This window comes from Arvicola amphibius, chromosome 1, assembly GCF_903992535.2.
Source record: "Arvicola amphibius chromosome 1, mArvAmp1.2, whole genome shotgun sequence".
NCBI classification, from domain to species: Eukaryota; Metazoa; Chordata; class Mammalia; order Rodentia; family Cricetidae; genus Arvicola; species Arvicola amphibius.
In genome coordinates, this window is record NC_052047.1 from 132,619,550 (window position 1) to 132,633,310 (window position 13,761).

The 13,761-nt window shown below is 44.0% G+C and overlaps 1 protein-coding gene and 1 non-coding gene across 7 annotated transcripts in view; one reads left to right on the top strand and one right to left on the bottom strand.

Annotated features, from left to right (window-relative positions):
- The window catches only part of Ate1 (arginyltransferase 1), a 132,075-nt gene extending 127,760 nt beyond the window's left edge, over positions 1 to 4,315 (bottom strand). For 3 of the 6 annotated variants that reach the window (XM_038344655.1, XM_038344648.1, XM_038344637.1), the window contains exon 1: positions 3,366 to 3,534. In XM_038344655.1, coding sequence (XP_038200583.1) covers positions 3,366 to 3,471 — 106 coding nt within the window. In that variant the 5' untranslated portion in view covers positions 3,472 to 3,534. Of the gene's footprint in view, positions 1 to 3,365; positions 3,535 to 3,887 lie in introns of those variants that run through there. The other 3 variants (XM_038344614.1, XM_038344629.1, XM_038344622.1) reach the window with 3 other exon arrangements.
- Positions 249 to 321, top strand: Trnak-cuu. The gene has a single exon. It is a non-coding gene; the product is annotated as a tRNA-Lys (tRNA).
- Positions 4,316 to 13,761: the final 9,446 nt, after the last annotated feature.

Below are 13,761 nucleotides of genomic sequence, written 5' to 3' on the forward strand. Positions count from 1 at the left end.
TAAGATACAGTGTTCTAAGATAAGAGTAGTGGCACAAACCTGTGACCAGAACTTAGTGAGTGGAGGCAGGTGGAGAGGAGAGAGTTGAAGACCAGCCTCAACTATACAATACATCTGAAGACAGTCTAGGTAACATAAGGCCTTTTGTCCAAAGTCAGGTTTAGTGGCACAATATCTTTGAGAAAACTGGAGGCATTGCCTTGTAGTGAGGAGCGGCAGGCTGTGTTCCTGCCGCCCAGCTCCCGGCCGCCCAGCTAGCTCAGTCGGTAGAGCATGAGACTCTTAATCACAGGGTCGTGGGTTCGAGCCCCACGTTGGACGCCATTTTGTAGTGAGGAGCAGAGGGCTGTGTTCCTGTCGCCCAGCTCCCAGCCGCCTGGCTAGCTTATGCCCCGAAATAACAACACACAAATTGTATTCTTTTAAACACTACCTGGCCCATTAGTTTCAGCCTCTTATTAGCTAATTCCCACATATCTTGCTTTAACCTATATTTAGTAATATGTATAGCACCACAAGGTAGTGTCTTACCAGGAAAGATTCAGCATGTCTGACCTGGTGGCTGGCTTCATGGCGACTGTCTCAAGAGAGGAGAGGCATGACGATTGCCCGAGGCGTCTGCCTCACTCCCAGCATCCTGTTCTGTCTACTCCACCCACCTAAATCCTGCCCTATCAAAAAGCCAAGGCAGTTTCTTTATTAACCAATGAGAGTCCTCCATCACTGCCTCAAGGCAGGAACCTATAGGCAGATAACTCAAGGTAGGAATCTGGAGGCAGGAACTGAAGCAGAGGGCATGGAAGAACTCTGCTTACTGGCTTGCTTTCCACAGCTTGCTTAGACTGCTTCCTTGTAAACCCTAGTACCACCTGCCCAGAGGTGGCATCAGCCACAGAGAACTTGGACCTCCTACATCAATCACTAATCAAGAAAATGCTACAACACACTTGCCCACAGGCCAATCTGATGGAGGCATTTTCTCAGCTGAGGTTTCTTCTTCCCAGATGACTCTAGCATACGTCAAGCTGACAAAACTAACAATTCTAATCACTGATATGTATAATATGTACAGCACAGGCTTCAACAATAAAACTAGAGAAAACTGTTGCAATATTTTATTTGTGCTGACAAATAAAGCTTGCCTGGAGATAAGCGGGTGGACCTAGCCAACCACAGAGGTCTGGAGGTCTGTACAGGACATGAGTGGCTGGGGGAGAGGGGAAATGATATGGCAGGGTGTAGACGTGATCACAACCCTTTTTGCTCTGAGTCAGAGAGGTAAGAGGTGACTGTGTCTGGTCCTTTACTTCTCTGATTTTTCAGCTTTTATCCCGATATCTGACTCTGGGCTTTTATTATTAAGACTAATTAGGATCGCACTTCATCTGGCATCTAACTCTGGGGCATAAATTCATGAAAAAGCTGCTTGCCTGTGGCTTTGTAGCCACCAGTACAGGCCAGAGCTGCACATGGCCAGAGTCACCGCCTAAGGACTAGTTTGCTTTCTTTCTCACTCTTTTTTTTTTTTTTTACCCCAAGCCCTGTGAATGAGTCTGAGATTTTTCTGTTGTAGCCTCTCTGCAGCAAACTCACAGGCATTTGAACTCCAAACACTGAAGTTGACAGGGTTAGCCCCTCACCCCTGGCCAGCTCTGCCTTTAGGCACGTCCCATTGTATGTGTCTCTTCCCCATGATCCCCTGTATGTCAGAGTTCAATAGTAAACTAGTTCTTCCTTGCTTCAGTTCCTGCCTCAAGGTACCTGTCTCCACTCCCTGTCCTGACCTCCCTTCATGAGGGATTGTAAACTGGAAGATGAAATGAACCCTGTCCTCCCCAACCTGCATTTGGTCACGGAGTTCATCACAGCAACAGAAAACAAACGAACAGCAATTTTCAAAGGGTAGTCACTCGCTAATACCAACAAGCTAATCATTTAAAGCTCACAAGAATCCTCTGAGTTTGAGGCCACTCAGATCTGCAATACAATATCAGTCGCCCAACAGAAGGGTGCCCTACAGTGAATTAAAACTGAAACATTAAAAACTTAGTTATTTCTCTACATGAAAAGACTTTTCTTCACAAAACATTTATAGTGGGCAATTTTCTCTTATCCAATTCTCTGTCAGTCAAAGGCACCCACTGTCACTATCTGATGTACTTCTCTTTGGACCTTATTCCTCCCAGCTGTCACTGGGAGGAATAGAACATCTGCATCCTGTTTATTTTATTTAACCCTATGCTGTAAGCATTTTTCCACTTAACGGTTCTTCACAATGGTACTTTTAATGATTGTGTAACTGTCTACTTAAGACCACAGCTCGCCTAATAAACACTTTTTTTGTTTGTTTTTCAAGACAGGGTTTTTCTGTGTAGCCCTGGCTGTCCTGGAACTCTTTTTGTAGACCAGGATGGCCTTAGATACACCTGCTTCTGCCTCCCGAGTGCTCGGACTAAAGGCAAGTGCCAGCCACCATGCCTGGCTACCTAATAAACACATTTAATGAATCTGTAAACCAGTATATCATACTCGGCCAAATCACTAACAGTCTTTGAAGCTGCACAAACGTCTAACCTAAATCTATATTTTCACAGTTATTTCGTTTTCCACCTGTTGGATTTGTCAATCATGACACATCAGACAGTACGATGTTCGGTTAACAAGCAAATCTTTTAAGGCATCTGAATCCTAGCCAGGAGGCGGTGGCACATGCCTTTAATCCCAGCATTTGAGAGGCAGAGGCAGGCTGTGAGTTCGAGGCCAGCCTGGTCTACAGAGTGAGTTCCAGAACAGCCAGGGCTACGCAAAGAAACCCTGTCTCGAAAAACGAAAGGAAGGAGGGAGGAAGGGAAACAAGCGAGGAAACAGGGAAGGAAGGAAATCTGAACTCTGACAGAACACACAACACCGTGTGTTAATTTTGTTGTGGTCCTAGAGGTGGGTTGACAGAATGGCATGGTACGAACCCCAGATAAAAGAATATCAAGCAGATGGGACAATCAGTCTAGAGACCCTGTTTTCTAGGATGTTCTCCCAGACACTCTTATCCAAGGTTGACAGTGCGCAGGTGTTCACGCACACGCCCCTCCACACAGGCAGCGGGTGGCTCCGGCTGTCCAGCACCCATCGCGGGGATGCAGGGCAGCGGTCAGCTAGGAGCCCCCAATCTCCTTCCTCCTTTCTCTCTCGCACAGACCAGCAGCTGTAGGTGGACGGCAGCGAGGACGGGCGGAGCACCCCCGGGGTTCTTCCCGATGCTCCACAGGCAGCAGGCGCCCAAGTCCCTCAAGCGTCACCACCCAGACCCCCCCCACCCCAAAGCCGCGGCTGCCGGCTTCCCACGTCCGCCGGCCCGGCTCGCTCACCGTTGGAGACACTGCACGCCACATTCTTGCAATAGCCACACTGGAACAAGGTCTGGCTCTCAAAATACTCTACGAGGCTGAAAGTAGGCGCGCTCCAGGAAGCCATCGCTACGGCCCCCGCCGGCTCAGAGCCACCCAACCCAACGTAGTCGCCTCCGCTGCCGCCGCCTCCACCACCCCACAATGCAGCGCGCGCGCCTCCGAAGACCGCGCGAAGCCACTCGGGAGCTCGCGGGCCGGAAAGACCTGGCAACCTGCGGTGACTGACGCCTCCCGTGCCATATTGCCTGAGGGCAGCCTTCCGCTATTTCCGTTCCTCCTCTGTGAGGGGCGTCTATCAACGGTGAGGGTGAGGTGGGAAGACCCAGCCGGGAAGGAGGCGGCAGGCTGGGCTGAGACGAATGAGCCCGGGAAGCTGGAGTCGGGTGACCAACGTCCTTAACCGCCCGCCAGGGACTCGCCGGGACGTGGCGAGAGCCTGGCGGGAGGCAGTTACGGCCACCCGGACGGCTGGACACTCACCACACGACGTCTTGCCCTCCCCGGACGCGCAGTAGCCGCAGTGGTAGCCGGCCTTCAGGCCCTTGTATTCCACCACCGAGGCCATGGCCGCCGCCGCGGGCTCGAGGGCCGGCCACGCCTCTCTGCGCCAGGCAGGGGCCGACCTCGGCGGGGCGCGGGGGCCCCCCGGCGGGAGGGCCGAGAGCGCGGCGGGTGCCGGGTTCGGGACTCCCCGCCGGATCCCTGGACGGGCCTCCGGACGCCGGCCTAGGTCGCAGGGGTGCGCCTCGGAGCCCCGTGTTCGTGCCCAGGCGTTTAGTTGCTCAATCAACATTCCTGATCGCTTACGCGAGTTATCGACCAGTTTTACAGATGGGGAAACTGAGGCTCCAGGTTGGGATTGACCCAGCCACTTCCCGCAGGACTCTTGTTGGAAGTCAGTTGCCCTCTCAGGACGGCTGCGCCAGGCCACCTGTAAGGGATGAGCCAGAGTCCTTTCCAAACCAGCTGGCTTAAAGGGCAGCGAGGGAGCTAATTGGCTAATGATGAAGTGCCACCTATTTTTTAAAGGGAAGGTAGAAACCCGGGTGGTGGTTTATGCACAAAATCTTTAAATATCATTGAGAAAGAGCATCTAACGCTATAAAAGGCCAAACATTTATATAGGCTGAATTTGTCCCATGGGTCTCCAATTTGCGACCGCTTTTAAAGAGCATGCTTTATGGAATGAGCGTGAGGCAGAGTATAACTATGTATACATACATCTGCCAAGGGAAGCCTTTCCCTCTGGGTGCAACAGTTTAAGTCCGTGGCACCGTAATTTCCATAGGCAACCATAACGTTAATAATACCTTTAGGCAACCATAACGTTAATAATACCTTTGTGCAGTGTCGAGAAAGTAAAATCATGAAACATCTTTGAAAAATTCTGTTTGCGCCTGTCCTGCCTGCGGATAGCAGAGATATGTCCCCCCCTTCATCCCATGCCAGAGGAGGCCAGAAGGCATTGGACCCGCTGAAACCCGACTGGCAGACCGTCCTGAGCTACCATATGTCGTGCTGGGAGCTCAAGCCCTGCGTCTTCTGCCACTGAGCCATTTCTCCTGCCCATAAATAAACTATTTTTCGACTGTTAATGGAGCTCAGGATGGCCTAGAACCCTGGACACCCCTGCCCCAGGGTCCACTGTGCAGGTGTGTACCCCTGTACCTGCAGTTAAATGTATATTAAATATATAAACTTAAGTAAATTTTAATATTTTGACCTAAGGACCTAAGGTTGTCTGTGCTGGCAGTGTGTCTAGTTAAGGTTGAAAGTTCATGACCTGGTGACTTAAGGAAGGGGAGAGGTATTTATTTGTCTGAGGGGAGGGGGGCAGAGGGAGAAGGAAGGCTGGGACAGGACAAAGGACTGCCTCTGGGTGGAGAAGAGACAAACATAGCCTATATGAAAATAGCAGTTGATAATGGTAAAAGAGGAAATTAGGGTGAGGTGTTTAATTTTAACTAGACGTGTTAATTAGGTAAGCCAAGATAGGACTTTTAAATGATGGACTTCAATACTTTGACAGTTGGATGTGAGCAGTCAGCCTCAAGAGGAGGGAGTGGGCAAATAAGGGAATAGACGGCAGGGAGTAGTTTTAGGAGTGTGATCTAACAGTTTTTAGCAAGGCAGATGGAGCCAGGGAGAAGGGCAAGGCCTGCCAGAGCATGTTTGCCAAGCTTGAGCGGGCTAGAGTCCCTTCAACTACTGTCATCTACAGTTCCCAATACCTACTGGGAGTCTTGAATTAGTGAAAATATAGATATAAAAACAGATAAGAGGAAACTACTAAACTCTTCTGTCACTTGGCCTTAACCTTAGCCAGTGTGCTCCAGAATATTCCAACCTTGAGCAATAATAATGAGAATGTCCAAAATCCTGGGCATGTATGTTAATTCACCTTGCATTACAGCAACATCACCAGATGAATGACATCAGCCAGAGAGGTTGAATAATTCGCTGAATGTATACAACTAGTAAGGGGCATACAAGAGGGATAACAGTAATAAAAAGAAACCAGTAAGCCCCATATGTAGTGAATACCTTTAATCTTAGCAGTGAGGCAGAGGCAGGATGGATTGTTTTGAATTTGAGGCCTGATCTACATAAGGAATTCCAGCCAGTCAGGGTTACACAATGAGGTCCTATCAAGAAAAACAAAACAAACAAACCCGGTAGGTACTAAGGTAGACCTGTGTGAATCAGTGGTTTCTGGATGGCTATATTTTGCTAAAAAGCCAAAGGCAGTTTTGTTGTTTTCTATTCTAGGCCCAAATGAGGGGAGGGAAAAGCAAATCTCAATTTGTTTGTTCCCTCTATTAAAGGAGTAATGAAGAGTTGGCTTTGCTCTTAACTTTCTTTCTGGACAGGACACAGCTGTCAAGTTGCACTGCTCAGTTTCAGTAGCTCAGTACACAGGTGTGGCATCTGGTCTGCGAAGCACCAGGCACTGATACTGTGAAGGGACCTAAGTGAAGCTTTCTCCTTGACCCCTAGAGGATTCTGTGAGTAGGTGCGACCTAAGGGAAGCCTGAGACAAACAGCTAACCTGAGGGTGGAGAAGGAAAGCATTCTCCAGGGGAAGTGGACTCAACAAGGTGGGAAAAGGCAGAAGAGGGCTGGTAGCAGCAGACTCCTGGAAGACGCTTTCCTCTGTGCACCACTCGCAGGAGACCTAGACTAAACTCCATCTTGTCAAGACCTGGCTCTTCAGTCTGGCATGTACTAACTAGCTACATGAGGCTACTGAGCACCTAAAATAGAGCTTATATCACTGAGGAGCAAATTTTTAGTTTTATTTAAATCTGAATTTTCCAAATAGAGTTATCAAATACCAAGCAGGAAAATGCCTCCAAAAAGCTACACATAGGCTGGTGAGATGGTTCAGAAGGTGCGGGCATTTACTGCAAAGTCTCATCTTCCACAGATTCACCCCTGGACCCACATGGTAGAAGGAGAGAACTGACTCCCACTAGTAATTCCCTGGTCTCCACACTTGCACAGTGGTTTAAAAAAAAATGTAGCCACTTGTATACACAAGCACACATAAAATATTTTTTTCAAAGCAACCCAGAGGTTTATCATACTCAAACTGCCGAAAATCCACAAAAATAATGGAATAATACAGAGAAAAAGTGAAAAAAAAAAACCTATATTCTGTATATCTGAATTCTCTTCAGAAACCATGGAAACAAGAATGACATATTCTAAGTATTCTAAAAAAAACAAAACCTAAAATTCTGTCCGAAGAATTTATCCTTCAAAAATGGAAGAAAAATCGAGACTTTCTCATAAAGAAGTTTTTCTAGTCTGCCTGCTTTGCATCAAATGTCAATTCTTCAGGAAAAGGAAAACAAGTAATTCAGATGTTCTAAAGAAAGAAAAAACCCTAGACAAAGAAAAATGAATGTAAAATAATTTGTTTTTAAATCTTAATTGCTCAAACACAATGATTTGAAATAATAGCAACTTGTATTCAGTAATTATAGTTTATGGATAAGTAATGTGATAATTACAGCTTTGGAAATGAATGGCAGTAGGGTTATGAGGATGAGAGACAGGAACTGCAGATTCTATCACAAGATACTGTATAACCTGCAAAGTAGTATATTATATTGGAAAGAGAACTTTTATTAATTGTAGACATATACTATAAATTCAAGGGCAACCATTTAAAATAAGTGTAGTTGATATGCTAAGAAGAAAATGAAATCATAAGTAATAAACTAAAACTTAAAAATGCAGGAAAAGAAAGATGATAAACATATTTATATGGTGGCTCATGCCTTTAATCCCAGTACTCAGGAAGCCAAGGCATTCTTTGTAAGCTCAAGGCCTGCCTGACCTACACTGAGAGGTCAAAGCCTGTCAGTGCTACATAGGAAAAAACTAGCTTTAAAAAAATAAAAAAGCTTATAGAAAACTAATAAATATGACAACAATCCAACCAATAATTACTTTAGATGTCTGTTGGGGAGGCTGACCAATCCCTTGTCTGAGGGGCGTGACCCCTCCGAGGCATAAAATACCTTTAAAAGAACCCTGTTTGGGTAAGCTCCGCCCTCTTGGTTCCCTGCTCTTTGCTGGAACCCTGGCTCTATAAGTTTGCCCCACTGCCTTCCTTTATTAAAGCTGATTATTTCGGACAAAGCTAGTTTTGATTATTTCCCATTGCCACCCGACCGCCACGCTTCAGATGTCAGTGACCTCAACACACCAATTGAAAAATCAAACTGTCCCTGAGCAGGCACAGCTCCATGACAGAGTTCTTACCTAGGATACAAGAGGCTCTAAATTCAATTTTGGATATACTACTAACCCCCACCAAAAATAAACCCAGTACTGGGTGTGATACATATGAGGAATCCCATCAGTTAGAAAGTGGAAGCAGGAGGAAAACAAGCTAAGAGGCCCGTCTGGTCTACATAGTGAGACCTTGTCAAAATAAGAACAAATGTTCTCCGCAGGTGACTCACTCCAAACAAAAATAGGTGGATAGAAACAATGAGTAAAAACATCTTGCTTTGAGAAACTTTAAACCAAATCAGTTTCATAGACCAGGCTCAATAGCAATACAAATTAGGTATAAAGAGAAATATTACAGAATGAAAAAATGACCAATTCTTCAAGAAGGTATAACAGTCTTAAATGTGTGTGTATATAACAAAGGAATGCTCAAGTATATGAAGTATATACTGATAGAACTGCAAGGAGAAACACGTGAATCCACTTTTCTGTTGGAGATGTATTTGCCTTTCAGTAGCTGACAGATCCAGAAAAGAATAGGTAGAAGAAAATCAGTAAAGATGTACTTGGATTGAATGTTATAATCAATTGGACTTAATTGACATCTATAAATTAGTCATCCAATGAAAGCAGAATGAACACATTCTTCTCAAGGTGTCATAGCTGGTCAGTTATGAGTATAAATTAAATACTGTTGACTAAAAGATATATTAAAACCTCTATCAGCCAGGTGGTGGTGGTGCACACCTTTAGTGCCAACACAGGGGAGGCAGAGGCAGACAGATCTCTGTGAGTTCGAGGCTAGCCTGGTCTACAAGAGCTAGTTCCAGGACAGGCCCCAGAGCTACAGAGAAACCCTGTCTCCTAAAACCAAAAAATAAAAATAAAACGAAAAAAAAAACTCTTATCAAACTACCAAAGCAGTATTTATTTAGCTGAGTGATATACCTGCTAAATGAGACCACATGACTGCACAACCAGCATATATATCTAGCCTTCAACAGCACAGACAGGTATGATCCATACACATTCATGGAGTGTGTACGGTTTATGCTCTAAAGCACAAAAAGTGAAAAGATGCCTTCAGTGCTAGTAGAGACTGTTTTTGACCACATATTCTGTAGTTGAGTCTCTGTCTTAAGAAATGGTTCCTTCTGGTTGCTGACCAGCTCCCCCAAAGAATGGTCCATTTCCAGCCTACAGACTATACTGTCATACAGCACCTCATAGTGGGCTCCTTCTGGGGTAGTGATGACACAGAAACCTGTGACTGCTTTGCGTTGCCTTAGAAATCAACCCAAGGCATGCTCCATGATCAACAGTGGGCAGCTGAAAGTCTGAACTAAGGGCAGAAAGTCAGTGGCTAGAAACCAGTTCTTCGTAGACTAGAGGATGAGAAATTAAGAGCTCAGGGGACAAGAGCACCGGTGGGAGGAAAGGTGGAGAGCAAAGATGCTGTTCACGAAGCTAACAAAAAGCAGGGCAATGGCTGGAGCCAAGAACTCTGCGGAGAAAGCACACCAAACCACAGAGCCAGCTCAAGGGAACACAAGGGCTTCGAGGAGAATATGCAGTGCAAGACTCCCAGAGCAGAATGGAGGAACACTGAGGGCTGTCACCTCACAGCCACCCATGGTGACAGACTCAGAGTGGTTCGGTATGAGCGCAGAGGAACAGTAAGTGTTCCCTCCATTTGGGGTATAGGCAAAAGAATATATGTCTATGTATGGTTACAAATGGAGTCCGATGGGACTCACTGGCCTAGGGAACTAACACGAGGACCACTAACGAGTCATTAACTTTCATGGCTTCCATTCTCCTTGCCACATGCAGTGAATAATGAATACTAACCTCTTAAGATTGTTTGGAAGATTAAGTAACTCCATGTAGGCTTCTATAACAATACCTAGTGTAAACTCAAGGAATGTTGCTATGGAAACATAAACTCTTAAAGAAGTAGTGGAAATGAAATTAAAGACAGATACGAAGGTTTTGTACAATTCTGTTATAAAAACTTTCTGTTGCTAATAAACAACAGCGTTTATGTGTAAATTGACAAACATAGCACTAATTTGCTTGCTAATCAGGTTAGTGTGACTTTACTCCATCCTAAAGAACAATTTTCCTGCTATATTTTCCTTCATTAAGTTTTACAATTTGTCTTCCAATTGTTTTATAATCTATTTAAAAATTAATAGACATAGTAGAGGCAGAAGTAGGTAGCTCTCTGAGTTACAGGACTACCTAGTGAGAACCTGTGCTGTGGAATACCCTTTCTGTACACTATGAAAATATGTTGCTCTCATTGTTAATAAAAAGCTGACTGACTGATAGCTTAGGCTTGTCTCCAGGCAGCTCTTACAAGTTAAATTAACCCATTTCTATTAATCTTTTCTATGATGTTTCTTCTGTGTCTGGCTTGTGACTCTTCAGACTCTGCCCTTCTTCCCAGCATTCTCTCTGCCCTGAAAGCCCTGCCTAGCTATTGGCCAATTTCCCCCTTTTTGCCTAAATAAATAGGAAGGTTTTAACTTTAACACAGTAAAATTATATATAACAAAAACAATTCTCAAGTAACAATTAGTTACACTATCCAGTCTGTTTGTATATGACAAAATTAGAGAAAACACTCTATTATCTATCTTTGTGAGTCTAAAGTTTTATACCTTATTTGCTTTTTATCATAACTAAGGAAAACTTTAATTATTTAGTCTCTAAGTCCCTCAAAAGACCCCAGAAGGGTGTAATGTTACCTAATGACTGGGACAGTCACCCAAAGTTCTTCTGTAACATTGGGGCATCCAACTTCGGCCAACAGGCCTAGTATATCTGACAGACATTTCTGAGAAGCAGAGAATTTTGTCATAGCAAAGTTTGGCAGTCACTTCTTTTGCATCCTGCTGGTCCAGTTTTGACAGTACACTATCAGCAATTGAGGCAAGGGCGGTTTCTTTGCCCGATGGCTAGCTTTTGTCATAAAGAATTAAACTCCAGGCCGGGCGGTAGTGGCGCACGCCTTTAATACCAGCACTTGGGAGGCAGAGGCAGGCGGATCTCTGTAAGTTCGAGACCAGCCTGGTCTACAAGAGCTAGCTCCAGGACAGGCTCTAAAGCTGCAGAGAAACCCTGTCTCGAAAAACCAAAAAAAAAAAAAAAAAGAAAAAAGAAAAGAAATTAAACTCCATATGGAGGTTCTTTGATGCCCATCATTTTTTTAAAATATTTATTTATTTATTATGTATACAATATTCTGTCTGTGTGTATGCCTGCACGCCAGAAGAGGGCACCAGACCCCATTACAGATGGTTGTGAGCCACCATGTGGCTGCTGGGAATTGAACTCAGGACCTTTGGAAGAGCAGGCAATGCTCTTAACCTCTGAGCCATCTCTCCAGCCCCAGCCATCATCTTTTTTTTTTTTTTTTTATGGTGCTGTCAGGAGCAGATATGTCTCACTGCCATATCTGTGTATGTATGACCTTGAAAACAAACCTAACATGACTTAAGTTTGACTATTATAAATGACTATTTATCTGCATACAATACCCCAAATAAGAGTAGAAACATACAACTAGTATAACAAAATTAATTTTAAATGTGTATCAATAAATCAAAATCCATACCAGTGTAAAATAAATTAATAGCTGCTTTTTGGATTAGATTCAATAATCTACCTTTTCCTGCCATTCCTATATCATATCCCCCTTTTTCCTTTAGAAAGAGATCTTCGAATTTAACCTCTTTGTCTAGTTTTTTTCCTATGACCAATATCAACTTGAAACCAACCCCCTTAAATGATAACAAACATCCATAATCCATCTTTTGGGAATGTGAACATAGTTTTTTTCTAGATTGCTTCCTGTTGTTTGGGGGTGCCAGCATCTTTGGGGGGAACCTTGAGAAAATCAGGATAATGACTAAGTCTTGGTTGGAGAAGGCTGTGAGTCTGGACCATGTCAGCCAGCAGCCTTGAAGCTGTTTTGGATTCTGAGGAGACTGGAACAGAAGTCTTTTGAGATGCTGAATCACCTGGGCCATCCATTTTCACTGCTACCTGGTCCCCTTGTTCTGAAAATAGACAAACTTTTAAAGGTAACAGACATGTCTGCATTAACACAGGTATAGACTGTGTGTTGTACACAAGTTAGCCAAAGATGATTTTCGTTTTGTTTGAGCAGGTAAAATATACATCACATATCTTGTAGTTCTTCTATTTCTGTACGTCTGTAGTCAGGATTTTCAGTGGTGGGAACTTCCTTGATCAAGCCTGATCATCTTGAACCTTGAATGAATACACAGTCTTTTGTTTTCTGTGGAAATAAAAGCATAAACTTTCCCCCAAAGCAACACACATTTGACTTCCATTTTGAAGTTAAGATATTTTTAAAAGAAGAAATAAACTGATTTAATCCAGCAGTTTCCATAATCCATTGTATCTTAGCAGCTATTGTTCCTTCATCAGCAATCAGAAAATTTTAAGACAATACAAGAACACACAGGATTCAGACTCCCCATGTATTTTCCATCTTTGTGTGGCTTTTTTCATTTATATTACTTTATTCTTTCTTTTAAAGACTTTATTATTTTTAAACTATTTTTTTCTGTGACTGTCTATACCATTTCTCTTTTCTCTCCCAAACCTATGTACATTTTTAATCACACTGTAATCCAGTTAGAAGGATCTATCTTTACTGAGCATCCGTGCTGGTTTTTGATGGCATGAGACGAATGAACATTAAACTGGTATGTTAGTCACTGGCACTGCTCAACTTAGTGTATGGCGGTGCACATGGTGGTTGGCCTGGCTCCTCCCACTTTGCTTCTGTAAGAGCTTAGCCTTATGGTGGAGGTGTCAACCATGGGAGCCATGTTTACCACCCAGCTATCAGAAGTTGCTGGGTTCACACTGCCACCAAGTAGCATACCACCATTGCTCATGAACCCCATTCAAGTGTTGAGTAGCAAGGCCTCTTAAAAGAGCTGCCCTCCCCTGTGTTTGCCACTAGGACTAAGCCAGAAAGCTGCCTCTAAAGGTGCCATTTCTCTACAAACCTGTCAGAAGGAACAGAGGAAAGGAGGGAGGGAGGGAGGGAGGGAGGGAGGGAGGGAGGGAGGGAGGGAGGGAAGGAGAGAGGGAGAGACAGAGAAAGAGAGAGAGCAGAGAGGAGGGAGGCAGGCAGACAGAGAAAGATGGTCTAGAGAGATGGCTCAGCCATTAAAGGCAAGATTCACAACCAAAATAAATAATTTATTTTTAAATGGTAAGAATCACGAAATATTATAGTTAAATAACTATTGTGGGAAATCTATTATATATTTACATATAACTTCAATTAAAATAAAGTTATATTTGAAATTTTTCATATCAAAACATTTTTTCTACTTAAAATATTTACAGTGGTTTGTGGTACTAGAAACAGTAAAGGCAACTCAGTCTTTCCAGTGTTAAGGTTGTTTCTGACAGTTACAACCCCCAACAAAATATGGCTCATTGTGTAGACTTTAATCAAAAGTACAAATATGCCTTCATTTTGGTGAAGACAGAAGCTAAACATACACAGAGTTCCACCCATTGGCTGAGAGAAGGGCCTTCTGCTACCTATGAAAAG